Source organism: Cygnus olor, chromosome 3 (assembly GCF_009769625.2).
Source record: "Cygnus olor isolate bCygOlo1 chromosome 3, bCygOlo1.pri.v2, whole genome shotgun sequence".
Lineage (NCBI taxonomy): Eukaryota > Metazoa > Chordata > Aves > Anseriformes > Anatidae > Cygnus > Cygnus olor.
The window spans coordinates 28955702-28975350 of record NC_049171.1 but is presented as its reverse complement, the minus strand read 5'-3'; the positions used below and the strand labels follow the sequence as shown (position 1 = coordinate 28975350).

At 34.0% G+C, this 19649-nt stretch overlaps 1 protein-coding gene across 1 annotated transcript in view; it reads left to right on the top strand.

The window, feature by feature from the left end:
* Window positions 1-19649, top strand: part of EYS (eyes shut homolog) — an 856207-nt gene that overhangs the window by 92405 nt on the left and 744153 nt on the right. Inside the window, exons 7-9 of the mRNA XM_040553008.1 lie at window positions 10274-10378; window positions 10657-10796; window positions 18930-19096. Of these exons, the coding sequence (XP_040408942.1) occupies window positions 10274-10378; window positions 10657-10796; window positions 18930-19096 (412 nt within the window). The remainder of the gene's footprint in view (window positions 1-10273; window positions 10379-10656; window positions 10797-18929; window positions 19097-19649) is intronic.

The following is a 19649-nucleotide window of genomic DNA, read 5'->3' as shown; positions in this document are numbered from 1 at the left end:
AGAAACAAATTATTCAAGGCTTTCTTATGCTACTTCTCAAGCTTTGTATTCAGTTATTGTTCCTACTAAAAAAAAAAAAAAAGAGATAATCAGTTTTGTTTGAATACTATATATGGTACTACAACAATGTGACAGACTGAAGGCATGGTTTCATCTACTGATGATGATATTTCTCCTCTGACATAAGCACTCATCATAAGCATTGCAAGACCTATTCACTTCTTTTTTAACTCACTTTATATTGTAAAATTGCATAGCAAACTTCTGTACTTTGATCTTCACTCTAACAATATTATTTTCTGGGATTCTCTCTCTGAATAGCTTAGTTTTACTTATCTTTTTTTTTTTTCCACATAGATATGGATTTGATATGCAGAGAGATTAAAATCCAAATTAACTTTGCCTAATTTTAGGTGGCCCCAGCTGCAGATTGAAAACATTAATGAATCTAGAAACTAGACTTACTTGTACACTAACATATATTTAAAAAAAAAAAAAATCTATTCACAAGCTCTGACAAATAGGCCTGTGCTTGCTCTACTTCCATTGCAATCCAGCTAGACGTAAGTTCTAGTAAGATTGAATTTTTCATGGAAAGTCTAAGAGAACATGACACATTTTGATTATATTTTACACTGACTTTTTATGTTAGGGTGTGAAGTAAGATCACTGAAATGTGTATATGTGAACATAAATGATCTGTGAATATACTTATATTAGAAATGTGAAAAGAGAAAAGAAAAGAAAAGAAAAGAAAAGAAAAGAAAAGAAAAGAAAAGAAAAGAAAAGAAAAGAAAAGAAAAGAAAAGAAAAGAAAAGAAAAGAAAGAAACTAATAAAAAAAATTTCTAATGATTGAAGTATTTGCCATGCTTAGCAAATTAGATTCATTCAAATTTGAGAGAAGAGTAATCTCTCATAGTATTTTATCTACTTCTGCAAAAGCACAGTTTTTAATGCCCCTTTTAAAAAACATTAATTTAGCTTTTATTGTTAGCATTGGGATGTCTTCATCTCAACAGTGTAACTGTAAATTGAACAGATGTGCCTTGTTAAATAGATCACTCTACAGGTGGTTTGAGGTAGATGAATCTTCTGTTGATTTTTTTTTCAAATGAAAAATCAGATTTAAGTGAAAAAAAAATCTTTTGACATTTTTGACCAAGAATTATAAAGCAGAAAGATTTTTTGGTAAATGAGAAAATGTGGAAAATTAAATCAAAATGAATTATTTTGATTTTTTTATATGGAAATATTTGTAGTTTGCTATAATCTATCACCTGTAACAGTCTTTTTAAAAAAAAAAAAAAAGAAAGAAAAGGAAAGAAAAGAAAAAAAGCTCATAGAAACCATTCTTTTTTTTTTTTTTTAAATGAAATTTTGTTGAAATACCCTGATATGCCATTGAACATATCCTACTACCCTGCTACTCATAGCAAGGAAGGGTAGAAGAAGAATGATGACATCCACAGCAAGTAACTGGCTGAAGAAAAGACCTTCCTAGGAGAGCTATGCATCTGAGAAAGCTGTAGGGAGACAGTGTGCTCAGAGCTGTCTCCTTGTAACACCTACTTCTTTGCTCCTCTCATCAATACTGAAATTAATCTGATAGGCATCCAGGCTAAACTACCAGTGCTCTATTAATTGGATTCTCTCCATCTGACTTAAGTGGGTGGAGTACTTTCATGTCTCTTAGACAGTGTCTGTGGGATGGTTAGGGGAACTGCAGGATCTGGAAGGAAGAAAAACCTGCAAGGATAGTGTTGTTTATCTAGGCTGAGTGGGATGCTCACTGTGGAAGGCTTATCATCTCTGTGAGTGGTTGTTTTGGACCTCTTCATATATCAGATATGATGACTGACTGATTCCCATCAAATGAGGAAGACTTTAAAAGAAAATGAAAAGAGAGAAAACTAGCAGGAATTTTTCTGTTCTAGGCATGAAAAATGCTTTGTACATTCTTCTAGTATCCTGTTGGTTTTTTGTTGTTGCTGTTGTTTTCTTAAGATCAACATATATTTTAATTATTTTTTGTGAGACATATGATGGGCACATTAGCAACAAAACAAACAAATGCCTTACAAGAGTTTCTGTTTGAAGAAGAGGCCTAGAATAGACTTAGCCAAGTGCTGAATCTTTAAGGCTGCATTTCCGGCTGAATCCTGGAGGTTTCTAAGAGAAAGGACAGCTAATCTATTTGATGGTCAAAAGTCAAATTGTCTGTTCCAGAACACTGAGTTACTTTAAGAACCAGCGTTAATAAAATGTTTCACACAAATGTAGAGATGTTCTGTAAAAAGTAGCTCAGCTAAAAGACTCTGCTAAAACAATGGTTACAGAGAAACTTTTATCACTGATTATTCCTAACAGTCATTTCATCCTAAACCAGGAGAAGGTGATATTTTAACTGCATATTTAACGTTTGATAATATGTACCTATAATTCATACAGCAGTAGATGTGAGGCTAAGTCATAAGCTGATGGCAATCAGTGAAAGCTCTTTATATCTTTTCAGAAATCTTGGAATCTATATCTATGTAAACAAAAAGATGCTGGCTGGTAAAATTTGAGAATAAGCATACCAGTTATATATAAATATATATAATACAAACTTGAACTGGAAAATGATTGTGTTAAAGTTTAGATTCCCTTCATCTATGAAACTGGAGCAGCATTTAGTGAATGTGTGTTTTCATTTTGGTTGCTCTCACTTATTGAGGTATATGTGTCTCTATATTAAAAAGGTTATGTTGCTCTCAAAAAAAGGAGTAGTAGCTCTCTAGAATACTGCTCCACTGTGTGGTGTAAATATGCCTTATATCTTTCACCTAATCATGTTTAGTAAATTGTGAGTCCTGATTCCAGAACTGTTACCTCCAACCCAAGCAAATTATTGGTTCTGAATAGCTAATGGAACTTGTTCCCTTTAAGTCTTGATTAGAAGAACTGTATCCTTAAAAATTATTAATGTCACATTTTTCTTGGGCTAACTTTCTATAATCTCTTCCTCTCAGAAAAACAAGAATTAAATTTAAAGTGTGTTCATGTTAAACTCAAATATTAAAAGAAAGACAATTTCAATGCTATGCTATAAAGTTTTGTAAACCATTTCAACTTTTTGCAAGATTCTTTGAAAAAAATGTTTTAAAAACACCAGCTTCTAAACATAGAGTTCAAATATTTAAAATAATTTTTCACTGCTTCTGTGGATTTCACAATCTAGCACCTGTTCTTTATTAAGAATTAATTTCAGGAGATAAATTGCAAAATATTTCATAAAGGAAGAGCTCTAAGACTGAAAATTTTTGCTTCATTCTCTCTGTAAAACAACTGCATAAACTATTACTCAAGTAGGAAGAGCTCTACTGAGCTTTTAAAACCCCTAAGGTCTATATGATGCTACGTAATGCCAGATGCTGGGTAAAAAAAAAAAAAAAAAATGTAAAAACCAGGAGAAGGCTTTCCTCCAACCTATCCCCCCACCACCACACTGGGATTTAATCTCTATAAAGATAGTCTCTTTCCTTCATCCTTGTTATTTCTTTCCTTTCAAAATATTATCACTTATTATTCTTTCTACATCTGTTCTAGCTTTCTGTACAGACCTATTGCCTTTTCTTTTCATCCATTCGTTTTATTCCCATAATGAATGATTTTAAAACAATTTAAAAATTAGAGAGAGATATTCTTGCTGACGGTGTTTTAAAATATGTTTGATATGTTCAATACTTTCTACCTAAGTAACATTCAGTAAACAAATTCTTAGATGAGAAGTCCCAAAAAACAATTAAGAAAGAAATATTGATGATTCAGTAGGTGATACTATCCTTTCCAAGTCCTTGTGAAACACCATCCTAAAAAGGAGGTAAACTGTGGAAATAAAGAGAGGAAAATATTAAAATTTTTCAGATTTAATGTGGTGGTTTTACTCGGGTGGGTGGCCGAGCTCCACAACAACTGCTCTCTCACTCCACCTCCTCAAAGAGGAACACGGAGAAAATATGATGAAAAGGGCTCAAGGGTTGAGATAAGGATGAGGAGATAGCACAGTAATTATCGTGACTCAGCATAGGGAGATAGTAAGATTTATTGCCTATTACTAACAAGCTAGAGAAGTGAGAAACAAAGGAAAGAAACCAAAAGCACCTTTCCCCCCCCATCCACCCTCTTCCACCTCCTCCCCCCAAGCGGCGCAGGGGAATGGGGGAATGGGAGGTTATGGTCAGTCTATAGCGCTTCTTCGCCGCCGCTCTTTCTTGGTCACTCTCATCCCCTGTGCTGTGGGGTCCCTCCCAGGGGATGCAGTCCTTGCTGAACTGATCCAACGTGGGCTGCCCACAGGCAGCAGCTCTTCAAGAACCGCTCCAGATATGGGTCCGTACCACGGGGTCCATCCCTCAGGAGCAAACTGCTCCAACCTGGATCCCCCACAGCAGCAGCTCCTGCCAGGTCACCTGCTCCTGCGTGGTCTCCTCTCTACAGGCTGCAGGTCCGGCCCGGAATTTGCTTCGGCAGGGGTCTTCCACAGGCCGCAGTCTCCGTCGGTGCAGGTCCACCTGCTCCACCGTGGTCTCCTCCACGGGTTGCTGCGTGGAACCCTGCTCCACCGTGGTACTCCATGGGCTGCAGGGGGACAGCCTGCTTCACCATGGTCCTCACCACAGGCCGCAGGGGAGTTCTGCTCCGGTGCCTGGAGCACCTCTCCCCCTCCTTCTTCACTGACCTTGGCGCCTGCAAGGCTGTTCCTCACTCCTCTCACTCTCCCAGCTGCTGTGTGGCACACCGGTTTTTTTTCCCTGTCTTAAATATGCTCTCACAGAGGCGCAAAACAACATCGCTTATTGGCTCAGCTCTGGTCAGCAGTGGGGCCCTTACCAAACATGGGGCAGTTTCTAGATCCTTCTCACAGAAGCCACCTCTATGGCCCCCTGCTACCAAAACCTTGCCACGTAAACCCACTACATTTAAGTATAAAAATAATATTCACAGATTACATTTAAAATACCACTATAGAAAAATGTGTGCATTCTGAAGTCAAGTGTCATTTCAGTAGGTGGTATTATTCATCAATTTTATAAAGTATTCTTAAATACTTCCTATGTTCTGAGAAGCATACATAATAGATGCATTGTCTCAATTTGTAGATCATATGTAAAGGTCAACATTTAGTAGTATGCATCCTACACTGAGTGTCTATGACTTACACTATTCAAGTATTTTTTTAATTAAATATTGGGATAGAAGTAAAGATAATTGATAACATACCTAATTCAGTATGATGTATCTTTAGCAATTTAAAAGTAAGAATTTAGTCTACAGGTTGTTTCGATTCTATGTATAGTCAGTGGAGTTTATCTAGTTGTAAGCACCCTCAACTCACAAAACAATTATTTTCACCTATATTATAAATTTTTCCTCAAACAGGATGAATTACGTCCTCCTGTTTTTAATGCTTAGCTGTAGAGGGAGTCTAGTCAACTATGTTTTATCAGTACACAATTATATTTTGTTTTGAAAGGACTGAAAAACAATGTGCATTTGTCTTAAATACTTATTTTCATATTTGTAATCACTGGTTTATTATAGACAGATTTTTCATGGAGCCTATAGTAAAATTTTTGAACTCTAATAAAACCAAGTCATTAAACTTGGTTGTTCAACTCTGTGAGTTACAGACAGGCAGACATTTTTACCATCTGCACATGTGAATTGTCAGATCAGTTCTTTTTTCCTGTGTTTTTTTAATTGTTGTTGTTGCTCTTCTTTTCTCATTTGCAAAATCTACTTTATTTGGAAAAGCACAACAATTAATTGCTATGATTAGATTTATCTAAAAATACATTTACTACACAGTTCAACACAATTTCCAATGAGGAATTATTCAGAACCAGTGAAAAACTGTTTTCCAAATTCTAGTGGGTCCAATACAGGTTAGTGTAAATGAATTTAATGACCCTCAAAAGAATTAAATGTAGAGTTGCTGGGAGTGGAATAAATCAAGCCTGATTTTAAGTGCCTACATTGTAAATGTCTGTATCAAGCTTGTTGCTCTGTGTTATCTGCAGATAATGTGGAAAGAAATGAGCATTTTAAATATTCCAATCATCTGATCTAGTTTGGATGTAAAGTTCAGGATGAGACAAATCACGTTTTAAAAGTTAGGTTTTCATGGCCTGTAAATGCAATAGCATGGATATAAAGGCCCACACTTCAGCAGGTGAATCTCAAGTGTTCGTGCTTTTTCAAAGAACATTTTTATTTATTTATTTATTTATTTATTTAAAGTTGTCAGGGGAAGAATGGTAGATTTGAATGAATCACTCTCTTGCTTCTACCTTCAAGTGTCATCGAAACATTTGCTTTCTTATGTTCCTAGTATCACCAATATGCAAAGTAGATATAGCTGGATCAGTTGCTTCTGTCACGGAACTTGCTTTGTTCAGGGTTAAATTAAACCTTTAATATGTCATTAGCAGCAGTGGCTGAAAGTAAAACTGAATGTTACACCTGAGACGAGTTCTTGTCAGCTATAGGTCTGTATTTATTTAGCTTACCACCGGTGACTTGCGTTTTGCTCTGGAGTCTCCAGTGCCAAGTCTGTGCCCCATCTGCTTTCATTCCATGCCTGTGGGACTCCATGCTACATTCTGTTACTCCACTTCTCAAGGTCTCTGCTGTCATACCAGGCCTATATTTCTGTACAGCACTGCATTAGGGAAGGTTTTCTGTAAGTATATTTGTAGCAAAAGAAAATTCAGGAAAAATCAGGACTCTCTGCTTAATGGGACAGGGGGATCCAAAAAGAAGTAAATTGCTTTTTATGCCTCAGTTTTTACTGTTATATCCTTCTGGTTCCTTGAGACCAGTAGCAGTATCCACAGTAAAAGAAAATACTGTTAGAGAGCACAGAAGCACATCAGACATATAGAGGTCCATGGGAACCTCCTGTGTTTGTGCCCACTGCATCTTGTCCTGTCACTGGACACCACTGAAAGGGGAAAGTACAGGCTATTACCTCAGTCCCTAGTAAAGTTATGGACCAAGTCCACCTGGAAGGCACTTCCAAGCACATGAAAGACGATTTCCAGGGGTCTCTTCCAATCTATATGATTCCATGATTCTATCATCCTTCGTTATTTCCAAATGGTGGACTGTTGTAAAGCATCAGAAATTTTCATTCTTACTTGTTATAAGCATGAACATGTAGTCTGTGCAGCAGTATGTAATTTCTTCCCTTTTAAATCATTAATCCATGTAAATACTTGGCTGTAACCAGTACTTTTCCTTTCCATTTTCCTAAATACTTTGAAAATTGTTTAGCATTCCCCACTTCTTTGTTGTTAATTTTAAGTATGCTATTTCTTGTGGTCATATTTTATTTATCTGATATCTTGGGCATAAAATTTGTAATTAAACAATTTCACTGTAAGAGCATACACTTAGGTAAAAAAAGTGTAAGGATAATTTTTAAAATAAACAGTACAGCAGTAAACTCTTTAATCAAATTATTTCCCTCCCTCTTATGTTGCAATTTCTTCATTTTTTTCCTTTGTTCCTTGTACCTGCTGAACTTATTCCTGATAGAAGAATAACATTCTTAATTGCACACAAAAATCTTGTTTGAGTTATATAAGTACTGCAGTTCTCAATTATTCAGCCCTCACTCACTATGAAGTGATAATTAGGCATTAAAAGCTAAGTGGATTACTGTGGAGATCTCTCCTGACATCCATTTAGCACTTAATCAGATCTTAATACCATAAATTATGCATTTCTCAGCAGTATTAAGATTCTAAAAAATTTTATAACAGTTTGGAGTTACTGGGTTTCCATGACCTCATTGTGGCAGTGAAAAGTTGTAAAGTTTGCTTAAAGGATTCAGCCTTTATAAGGATTTCAGATTTATACCAAAATAATTCTTTAAGCCAGTTTGATGTGTTAGTACACAGGTTTATTCATAAGGGGTTTTTGGACAATACAATTCCACCTTTATGAATAAATGTGAAAAACAGATCCAAAATCTTTATCAAATGGAGCTGAAGTTTATTGCCACCTTTTTCCAATGTTGCTTTCCTTATCCTTTTTTAAATAAATAAATAAATAAAAATAAATAAAAAAAAAAATCTAGGAGACAGCATAACTTCCTAGATGCATTCAGCTATTTCCTGATTAAAATTCTATTAATTTTTTTTTACCTTTCTTTTTGCCAATCATATCACAAAGTCACGTCTTGTAACTCATCCTGGCTCATAGCATTACTTTCTAAAACTATTAATCACAATAGTATGAGATGCATTTAGTTACTGTTAGTGTCAGTGCAATGTGAGCAAATTGGAATCTTGTAAATGTAAGGTCAAGTTGTCCATAGTTGTCCATGTAATGTTACACATTGCATTATGTAACAACTATAAATAACAAGAGGTATCTAATTTCCCATTGTCTGTATTTTTAAAATTTTACAGCGTTCATAAATAAATATTTTTAAGTCTTTCTAACTCAGTAAGCTTTACAACAGTAAAATATGCTCTTGACTGTTGAAAAATTGTTATATACTGGGCTATTTTTTGCTGAGGAGCAATGGGAAAAATAAACATTGTCTGATTGGTATGTTGGTCGACCTTTCTGAACATACATGAGACTGTATGTGTGCTGTACCAACTGTTACATAAGGTAGAGATTTATGGCCAGTAAATCACAGCAATGAGGCCTTAATACTCCTGTTAACATTTACAGAAGTCAGTAAAAAGCAAACTTTAAGTCTTAGTTTGATACTCTATTCCAGTTTATTAAAAGATATAATGTATGTTTCTGAAAACTTAAATATTTTTGGTTAGGAATGGAGTAATGTGACTGAAGTTAACAGAAATGCTTTGCTGAAACAGGGAGTCCTTCCCTTACCATATTTTATACCATTAGTTCATGTTCTCTTGAGGTCTCTAGCTTTAGATCAAAAGGAGAAATGACTAAAAATCAAAACGCATAAAAAAAGTCATTATATATAAAATATGTATTTTTTGCTATATGAAGAATTTAAAATAGAATGCTAACTTTTTACATAGCATTTAACAGAACATATGGCCTGATTAAAAAAATATATTCCAGTTTCTTGTACATCTCTCCAATATGTTTGTCCTGTTCAGCTCTTTTGCTTTTTCTGCTTAAGCCACTGTAATCAGTAACATTGATTACAAACAAGTAGGTGGTAAACCTGAGTAATCTTAATGTTATTTTCTTTACTGAAGTTTTCCTTTATGAAACTCTTAAGAACTCCTCCATTTTCTTCTAGATTTTTCCACAGTAAAAATTGTTTCACTTTTTCATTTATGTATTTTTTATCTTTTCTAAAATTAAAAAAAAAAAAAAAATCAAAATTCCTGCCATAAGATTAACTAAAAATAAGATAAAAATATCATGGAAAAAAATATCACTCCAAGAACAAGAAAAAAATCTCAAGAGCACTTACACAGAACTCATTATATTGTTTTTCATACCAAAAAAAAAATAAGGAGAAAATATTCCTCCCTTCCCCTTCCCTTCCTTTTCCTTCCTTTCCTTTTTTTTTTTTTTTTTTGTCAAATCTACTGGCTTTCCAGTTCATTGTCTTCCTTATAGACTCTTGCCAGAAATATATTTCTCTCCTGTATAGTGTTTTTAGAACTGCCCAGTTACAAGTTCAGTTTCTTTCTGCTGAGCTAAGAAATATCTTCAGCTAAATAAGCAAATAATTGTCCAGCAGAATGACATTAAAGGTTACCTCAGACAAATGTAACTAGCTTTTTCCTAGCCAAAATAAAGCACAGAAAAGACATAAAAATTTTATATGTATAATAGAATAAGAAGTCTTGACTAGAGATCAGTTTTTGTTTTTTTTTTTTTAGCAGCAGTAAAATGTAGAAGAAAATGCAAAGGTATTACCTTTTTTTCAGATGATTATTTCCAGTGAAAATGCTCTCTTCAGCTCCGTATCCCCATTTGAATCCCAATCTAAAATTGTTTCTTAATATTGATAGGGTTCTCTCAACGTAAGAAAATTTGTTTTGACCTTTTCCTTAAGACTGTAAGGCTTTTTCATATTATTAAAGCAGTCTGGAACCTTACATAAGGTTTACAAATTCTAAAAAAACAGAAAGGCTATTTTCCTATTTAAAGCAATGGCTATTTTACTAATATTACTAATATAGTTTGTTTATTTTTGTTGTGGTTTTGTTTGCTTATCTATTTTAAAAAACACAATATTAATTCTTAACCTTGTTAATTTTTTTTTCCAACCCCAGGAGAATTCTGCAAGGTGCAAATTGATAACTGTGATTCCAATTCATGTGAAAACGGAGGAACATGTGTGGACTGTGAAGACCATTTTAAGTGCACTTGCCCCATAGGTGAGTCATTGTATTTTTTTATTTTATTTTCTGAACAGAACAAGAAAATCCCATCCAAATATTTAAGTTAAAAAATAGAAAATATAAAAATTAAATTAAAAAATAGTGATATATCTCAATGTATGAAATTAATATTTTTATGAAGAATAGAACTTTTTCACTTTGTTTAGGAAACAAAAATGCCAAATAGTAGAGTGATATTAACTGCTAACACCATGAATAGACACAATCTCAGTATTGTGAATGAACTGTGATTAACCATTCTCTTTGTGGTGTAGGTTTTGAAGGTGAAAGATGTGAACGGGATGTTGACGCCTGCCTATTCTACAATATAAGCTGTGCCCCAGGAGCACTGTGTGTGAATAAATCTCATGGATTTAATTACACATGTTTATCACCATGTGTTGGAAACACAAAGGTAGGATAAAGTGATATATTCCCTCTAGTGTTTTGGGGAAATCAAAAAAGTTATTTGAAGAGCATTGTGCCAACAAAGGCTTATTTCCCAGGGCTTTCCTAAACACAGGATATATACTCATTCTCAGTATATTCTTATGCTAACCTTCCTCTTTCCTGTGTGTAACATGTGAATCCAAAAGTGCACGATATGACTGGCCTAGCCACTCTCAGACAAACAGTATGATGTCTGAGCTCTTCCTACATTACTCTTTATATGTTTATTTGTTATTGAATTATAATTATCCTTCTGTTCCCTACTTTCTATGTTGTGAAACTTGTAAGAACTTGATGCAAAATTTGCTTGAAATGTCCTGATGTGTTTAAAAGTTATTAGAGAGAAGGCTGATGATGCACCAATGCACAGAAAGAATAACAAAAGCTGCATTTCCACAGAAAACAAGAGTAGAGACCATAATCAACCAAAGAAAACCAAACAAGCAAACAAAAAATAAAGACTAACTCTGCAAGGAGTATGAAAATGCAGTTAGAAAACAAGCAAAATTATTGAAAATTACTTTTAAGTGCTCATATAATATAGTAATGAATTTCATTTTAGTACATTCTTTTATAAATCATTGAATTAGATACTGATAATACTTAGGCCAAAGTAGCATCCGTTGTGGACCCAGATGTCTTTAAGAACTTTGTTTACTGTGTCCTTCTCACTTCCCTTTAGTGACACTTTTAGTTAAATTATTGGTTTGTGTAACATTCGTTCACATCAGGGTGGTCTACAGACCCAGGTCCTTGAGTTACTGAGATTTTGGTATGGGATAAAGTAAAATACTGTAGCACCTTTTCATTCTGAAAGCTATTTTAAAAGCTGTATACATAATGCCATATATCCATTCCAAACAGCTGCTCTAACATGATAACCAGTGTTTCAAAGGTTTAATCAAGTCTTTTATTGAAATATATTCACCATAAAAATATACCATGCAGAGCAAGCAATGTATTTACAAAGAAGCAATCAATATTTATGTCACCTTGAAGTCCATGGGTACCCACTCACCAATGACTAAGAAATGTAGTACTGAAATACATACTGGCTTACAGGTTTATATTTAAATTGCTCAGCATCTGGTAAATTTTAACATTTTTATGATTTAAAGTGCCATACTGAGTGCAAATTTATTGTACATGGCATAACACTATAATGATGTAAAAATCATTATGGCTAGTCAGAATGGGAAGTAATAGTGTGCCAAGGATGCTGATGAGAGCTACTAAAACATTGTACTGTAATATTTGCTTAAAAGCTCACAAACATTTAATTTATTAATACAAACATGACACAGACCATCATAAATCTCATGTGGAGTATATATATACATGTATCTATCTATATTTATGAAATCACTCTATGGGACACTTAATTTTGCCATAATGTCAATAATTAGCACGCTTTCTTATGGGAAAGCGAATAAAAACTAAAATAAAGGAGTGATATATTTGGCTTTTTACTTGTTTTCTTGGCCTATCATTAAAGTAATATCATTTGCTTATTGGAAAAAATAATGGTCTTATTCAAGCAAATGAATATTTGAATACTCTTTGAAGTTGTGTATGTAACAATGTGAGATTAAAGTTTTCCATTATTAAGTAAATTACATAATTCATTCAGCATTTAATCCTTTATTTATTCTTTGTGGCTAGAACATTAGTATATATTTTTCATTCTTCTTTCATTTCCTTTCCCTCTCCGATGGTACCTTAGGTATTGTGAACAGTTTTAACACGGTTCGTGCATTCAGCAAAATAGACTAAAAAGAATGTTAATGTTTTTAATGTTATCTTAAAGTCCAAAAGGTAAAAGTTATTGGTGTTCTTTTATTTTTTTATAAACATATAATGACATAACATATAAACATGATTTTTTTTTCCCCCTGGCATAACATTTAAAGGGTTAAGGCTACTTTTCTTTAAAATAAACATACAAAAATAATAAAAGTGAACATATTAAAATAGGGAATATCTTCCTTTAAGTTTCAAACTCTAATCTTTGTAACCAGGAAAAAGCCTACCTGCCATGTGCCTAGAATTATGAAGGACCTCAAAATAAATCAGATTTTTTCATTGTTAAATTAATGACTTCCAACAAGACAGTATTTATGACATCAAAAGAAATAAAGAAAAATCCTTGTCCCATTAGAATATAGGATGTATGCTACAAAATCTAACATTTCTATTAACAGGACTTAATAGAGAATTGGTAAGAGCAAAGTGAATAATAAATAAGTTTATTGCATCACACTAGGCCCACATGGTATACGCAGGAAAGGGAGCTTTCCTGCACTTTACAATATAGCTATAGGAATACTCTAATGCCTCAGAGAAAGAAACTTAGTTCCATTTTGTGTTGCATTAGTTTAATTCAGCTTCCTCACGAGGGTGAGCGGAGAGGCAGGTGCTGACCTCTGCTCTCTAGTGACCAGTGACAGGACCCAAGCTTGAAGCTGTGACAGGGAAGGTCCAGGCTGGAAAAGATTCTTCACCCAGAGGGTGGTCAGGCACTAGAACAGGCTTCCCAGGGAAGTGGTCATGGCACCGAGCCTGCCAGAGTTCAAGAAATTCAGTGCTCTCAAACACATGATTAACACGTGATCCGATTTTTTTTTTTTTTTGGCTTGGGTGGTCCTGTGAGGAGCCAGGAGTTGGACTCGATGATCCTTGTGGATCTCTTTCAATTCAGATATTCTATGATAAGACATAGATAGTATTATCTGTAGTATTTTTCAACCATATCAAAGTAATTGTCAAAGCTGTTAGCCCAATCACCTGCTTGATTATAGTGGCCAGTTAGTGAATTGTCTGTGCTTTTTTGATTTCCCACGTGAATTTAGTTTGTCACTTTCTGCAAGCTAATAGCTGTCATAACTCAAGACTATTCATTCCTTTGGTGGAGGTCAGCATGATGTCCACAGGACAGGACTGCTATTCATTGCTTGGGCTTCCATCCCCACAAAATTGTCTCTGTCAAAAAAAGGCTGTGGCAAACATTGACAATCTTCAGGCAGCCATACCCTTATCAGTAGAGACACAATGATGCAGAGATTCTGGTAAGACCTTAATATTTATATAGGTAAAAAAACTGTCCAGTCTTGCAAAAGGACTGATCATAACCATAATTTTAAAGTGATATCTGCACAAGTGCTTCATTGGCTGTGAAGACTGCATTAAGACTCATGTCTTAATAGTACTTGTGTTAATAAAAAGAGAAAGTATTCTCCTGCCAGAAGGATATTTCTGTTTATTATAGCGTTTCTTACTCTTTCCCTGGAATATTTTTTTAGTGAGATAGGGTATTGATGCAACATTATAAGGTTATTCCCTGCACTGCTCAGCTATTGCACTTTGTACACACAATTGAACTTTTGTGTGTATGCACAGTATAAGAAAGAAATCAGTCTTCCTAGTAAGCATTGTTACTTAGTGTAACCTTAGTATTGGGGTGTCAGTTGCCAGGAACATAAAACATCAGTATTTCATGCCAAATTTAAAGTATAGCATCCTCACTGCTCTATGTCTACATCAGTAAGTAGTGTAGCACAAGAGAAAATCAATGGAGAGAAACAGTTTTGGCTGAAGGTTGACTGGATTGACTGGATGACGATTACTGTTTGGAACATGTTAGGCATGTTCCCAAAATGCATCTTTTGTTTAGTTTCATACAAAAAGAAGCTGCCCTGGGGTCTGAGCAATTGCTCAGCAATGTCAGAAATATGCAGAAATAGTGATAACTGGGAAATTCACTTCAAAAGCTCACACCTGTGACCCAAAAATTCACAAAAGAGGAGGCATCCTGAGATTACTTTACTGACGTAAATCCTATAGCTCAATTATATTACTTCCCTCAAAATGTTTCAAAGTGCTTTTAGCAAGCTTAAAAAATAATTGGTTCCACTAGCATTGTGGAGGTTTGAAATTTGAGAAGTACAGGAGCTTGAAGAAATAAGCCAATGGTTATTGTTTTATAAAAAGAATCATAGGAGTTAAAAACTTTTTTTTCCAATCTTTTTCAGTTTTAAAATGTAAACAGGGACACTTTGTAGGCATCAGCTTGGATTATTAAAGATAATTCCCATATGAGTTAAGATCTGAACCATCTCAGAAAGTTCCTCTTAGTGTCTAGTCTACATCCTTAGGTACCAATTTCTTTTAGTCTGTCCTTAAGAATTTAGCAGTTCTGATAGCAGCATGTCAGTCCTCACTGGATCTGTATGTTCTTCCCCTCCAGGATGATGTCAGTACCTTGGCAAGACTCAAGATGGACATTAAATCCTGTGTTTCTCCAATTTAAATCCTGTCTTCCAGGCTTTTGTGTATTTTTTTTTTTTAATTCTATTTGCAGACAGATACATCTTTTTTTCTTATTCCTTTATAGATCATATTTGTTGACAGTTGCAAGCTGAAGTCTGTGCAGTACCTGATAAATTAGAAATGAACTGCATGCATGTGGAGTTCATCCTGATGTGTGTGTCTTTATCTAAGTACGACTTCCAAGAATTAAAAGTGTACCAGTCACAGTTCTGTTTTTCATAATTTCTTCTGGTCTTTCCAGCAAATATTTCTTGAAAATCCAGTATTTTCATTTTAGGGAGTTATTTGTTTAAGAAAATCATTTTATCTGCTTACTCAATGTACTATTAGTCCAGGAAAGAACACAGGGCAGATGAATCAAAATTGTACTTCGGGAAAAAATTGAACATCTGGGTACAGTTGGATTTGCAGTAATAGAGCCTGAAGACTGTAGTAGTTATATGCCTGAAATATAACTTTAAAAATAAAAAATAAAAAATTAGTTTCATTCAAACTGCAGAGAACTCTGGGAAAAGTAAGCTGGAAGAAGTGTTAGGAAATAATGATTGCACTGAGGTGAGGTTCTTCTAGCTCAGTGTACTATCTCTAGCAATGGACAATAAGTGATACATAGAAAATAGCCATATATATTAGGGTTACTTCCTTCAATTACTGCAAAGCTAAGAGAGAAGAATAAAGTGTAATAATGTAGAAATTAATTATCTTTCCTTGCTGTAATAACATTTCTTGCTTGATATTAGAGTGAAGTAATTCTTCTTACATTTTATCAATGCTACATAATAAGGTACATTTATTTTATGATGCATGCAGTAGACAGAAGTTTGATGATCAGACTGACCAACAGTCTTTCTCTTAAATTGTAGGATTTGTGTTTAATCCCTAACTACAAGAAATACTCACTTTGGGAAAAAGAAAAAAGCTGATTAATGGGACTTTGCTACTCTTTCCAGAAGTTTGTCTATTTATTTTAGTTTTAAAAAATGTTTCTTGTATAAAAAAGTGACAAAAAATCTGCTGCTAGAAACTTTATAAAAACATAATGTGGAGATTTTCAGTAGTAGAGTAGAAGAGTTTTAGAATATAGAGGACATCAATACTAGATTAATAATCCTACTTTAATTAATTAGCCTTAATGTCTTATAAAACCTTTTATTTTTCTAATTCAGAGTTTTCAATATTTAAATTGATAGGAATTAATTTTTCAGCAGAGATAAACAGCTATCTGATAGAGAAAACTGCTTACTAGATTTTATGCTAAAGATATCTACAATAGATTTAATCAAATTTAAAGATGCTGTGGATTGCACTAAAATCTTAAAGGATAACATCTTTCTTCACAGTATAAAGCATCAAAATAACAAAAATACAGTCAATACCATGTTGTGGCAATATTGAAATATGGAAATTTAATTTTTGTCTTAATTTTCTATTTTTTTCCTAAATGATTTCTGTTAAAAATAAATTAATATTTTAACATAGCCTAGATACAATTCATAAAGATAATCTTTAGGATTTAAAAACAGTTTGTGTTAACAACAATTGTGTTAACAATTTTGTGATTTGATTCTGCTCTTTACCTTCTTACAGGCCCCAGTCCTGAAATGGACCTAGAAAACTCAGTTACAAGTTAACTTATAAATTTATGGCACATGGTTTGTAGGATCATGTTTTTATTATGGAAGAAATCTGAGCTCATTCAATCCACACATAAGTAGAAATTTCTCAGAATTAAACCCATGGGAGCTGAATGTGCTCACTTCATGGTTAAATTTTGCTTAGCCTATCTTTCACAGGTGGTGAAAGTAAATATTAATGTTATCCCTGACCAGGTACATGCAAACATCAATGGGTAGAATAGCTTGGCTAAAGATTATTAGGCAATTAAAACTGTGTTACTTTTCCTTGAGTGTAAGTTTCTTTGGCTTTTTTTTGAGCTTTGAGTAAATAGTAATCTTCAGCACAAAATCCTGCAGCAATGGTTAAATAAAAAAGATGATGCATAAAAATTAAAAAAAAAAAAAAGCTTCCGAGACTGTACACACAGTACTCTTTGCATTTATCTTGAACTGTGCTCCTCTTCAAGAAGATGTCCTATTTAAAAAGAATCCCAAGATAAGTCTAAAATTCAGTACTGAGAGCATAGCAAAAATCTCTCAATTTTAAGGTCAATTTAAAACTTAATCAAAGACAAATGAGTATTAGAGGATTTCTGGCAAGAACTGTTATTATTACAAATCTTAACGATATTTTAAAGAGATTCAAACTCAATCAAACTGAAGTACTAGTACATTAGCTCATCTTCTAGACACCATTTTCTTTAGGAACCAATTGATTAGAAAGAGAGGTCTTAATTGCTTTGAAATGAAAGCATAGCTATCCATTTCTACACCAGCAAATTTTTCATTGAAATGAAACTAGACCTTAAAAGTACAATAAAGAAAGGAGTGTTCATTCCTACTTACAAGTTTCTGTAATGTTTAAAGAATGCAGGGGATACTGTGTTAATAAGTAATATTCGGAAAAAAGAGAGAGAGAAAAAAAGAAATGGAAAAAAAAATGTTTTTCCTGTCTAGGTTTATTAATTTTTCAAGATATACGGCTTCAAAAGAAAGAAGACTACGGTTTTCCCAGAGCATAGATGTAATATTGATATATATATCAATGTGCACAAAGGAGGGCAAAAAAGGTGGTGAAGAAGTGTAACTACGCTTGGATTTGTTGAACCTCATTAGGTTCACATGGGCCCACTCCTCAAGCTTGTACAGGTCCCTTTGGATGGCTTCTCATCCTTCTGTTGTATCAACTGCACCACTCAGCTTGGTGTCATCTGCAAACTTGCTGAGGGTGCACTTGATCCCAGTGTCTATGACACTGATAAAGATACTAAACAGCTCTTCCATATGAGGAGTGGCTGGGATCGTTTTGTTTGTTCGGTTTAGAGAAGGAGACTGAGAGGTGATCTCATCGCGGCCCACAGCTTCCTCACCCTCATGGGACAGAAAGGGGGGCACTGACAGGGCCCAAGGGAACAGCATGAAGCTGTATCAGAGGAGGTTCAGGATGGGAATTAGGAAAAAGTTCTTCACCAAGAGGTTGGGCACTAGAACGGGCTCCCCAGGGAAGTGGTCATGGCACCAAGTCTGCCAGATTTCAGTAAGTGTTTGGACAACACTCTCAGAAATATGGTTTGATTTTCATGTGGTCTGTTGGATTCCATGATCCTTGTGGGTTCTTTCCAACTCAGGATATTCTTTGATTCTATAATATATCAATATCTATAGATATATTGATGTAAACAGGATTCAAGATTGTGAATGAGGATCACGATTAAAGTTTTAAAATATTCTGTCTTTTTATCCTGACAGCCACAAATTAAATTACATTACCCCTGAATTTTAAATGTAGGAACAGTTGCAGTCTTTCAGTGAAAGGTGAACTCAATCACTCTATCAATGGAAAAATAACAGGTTATTTCACTATCATCTCTCCTAAAATAAGCATATTCTAAAGTGAATTATGACAAAAGGCACTGTTACATTGAATTGTAACTGGCTGTTTCCAATTAAACAATGAATGATATCTTGGTTTAATGACACTCAGCATTTTACATCTGCAGAGATCTGTATTTTGTAAAATTACAATTTAAAAATATTAAATAACAGTATTTGTTACCAGTGATTTATTCAGTTAAAACTTTTGGGGTTAAAAAAATAATAATAAAAAAAAAACATCTAAAGAAAAGCCTCTTCATATATGTAATTCTCATCATCAGGCATGTGCAAATGGAGGTAGCTGTTTCTATGATGAGGACAACCAGAGATCTCACTGTGTCTGTGCTCTTGGATGGACAGGACAAACATGCCTGGAGAATATTAATGACTGTGAAGTAAATCAGTGCCAACATGGAGCCACATGTGAAGATGGAATGAATGAATACAGGTACTAACATGATGTTAGAAGTTGATACTGTATGAAGATAGCACTGAAAATATTTTTCTTTCAACAAGAATTACAACAGGATTTGCTATTGCAGCAATATTTTCCTCAGATTATACAGTGTCATGGATACTAACTTTTAATAAGCACACATATTCAAAAAGGTAAGCTATTTAGTCAGAAGTATTACAAAGGAAACCCTCACAAATATTTCTTTTTGCTGGACAAAGAAGCTAAACCAGCTACGCAAAATCTCAGATAAATAAAACATTTATTTAGCAAATGGTAAACACTTTTTGAGCCTGGAGTGTGACATGGAATAACTTTTCTTGTTAAAACCTGAATTATAATTTTCAAATGAATAGTTGAAACTTTTAGCACTTTGTAGCTTTTTTTTTTTCTTTTTTGAGGTATTGACAAAACTATAAAATATATGCTTTACTTAGCGATCTGTAACATGCTATAGATATTTGAAAATGAGACTCTATAAAAGTATGGGGAAAAATAAATGGAAAGGGATTTTTTGAATAAGCAGAGCTCAGTTCTTATCAGACTT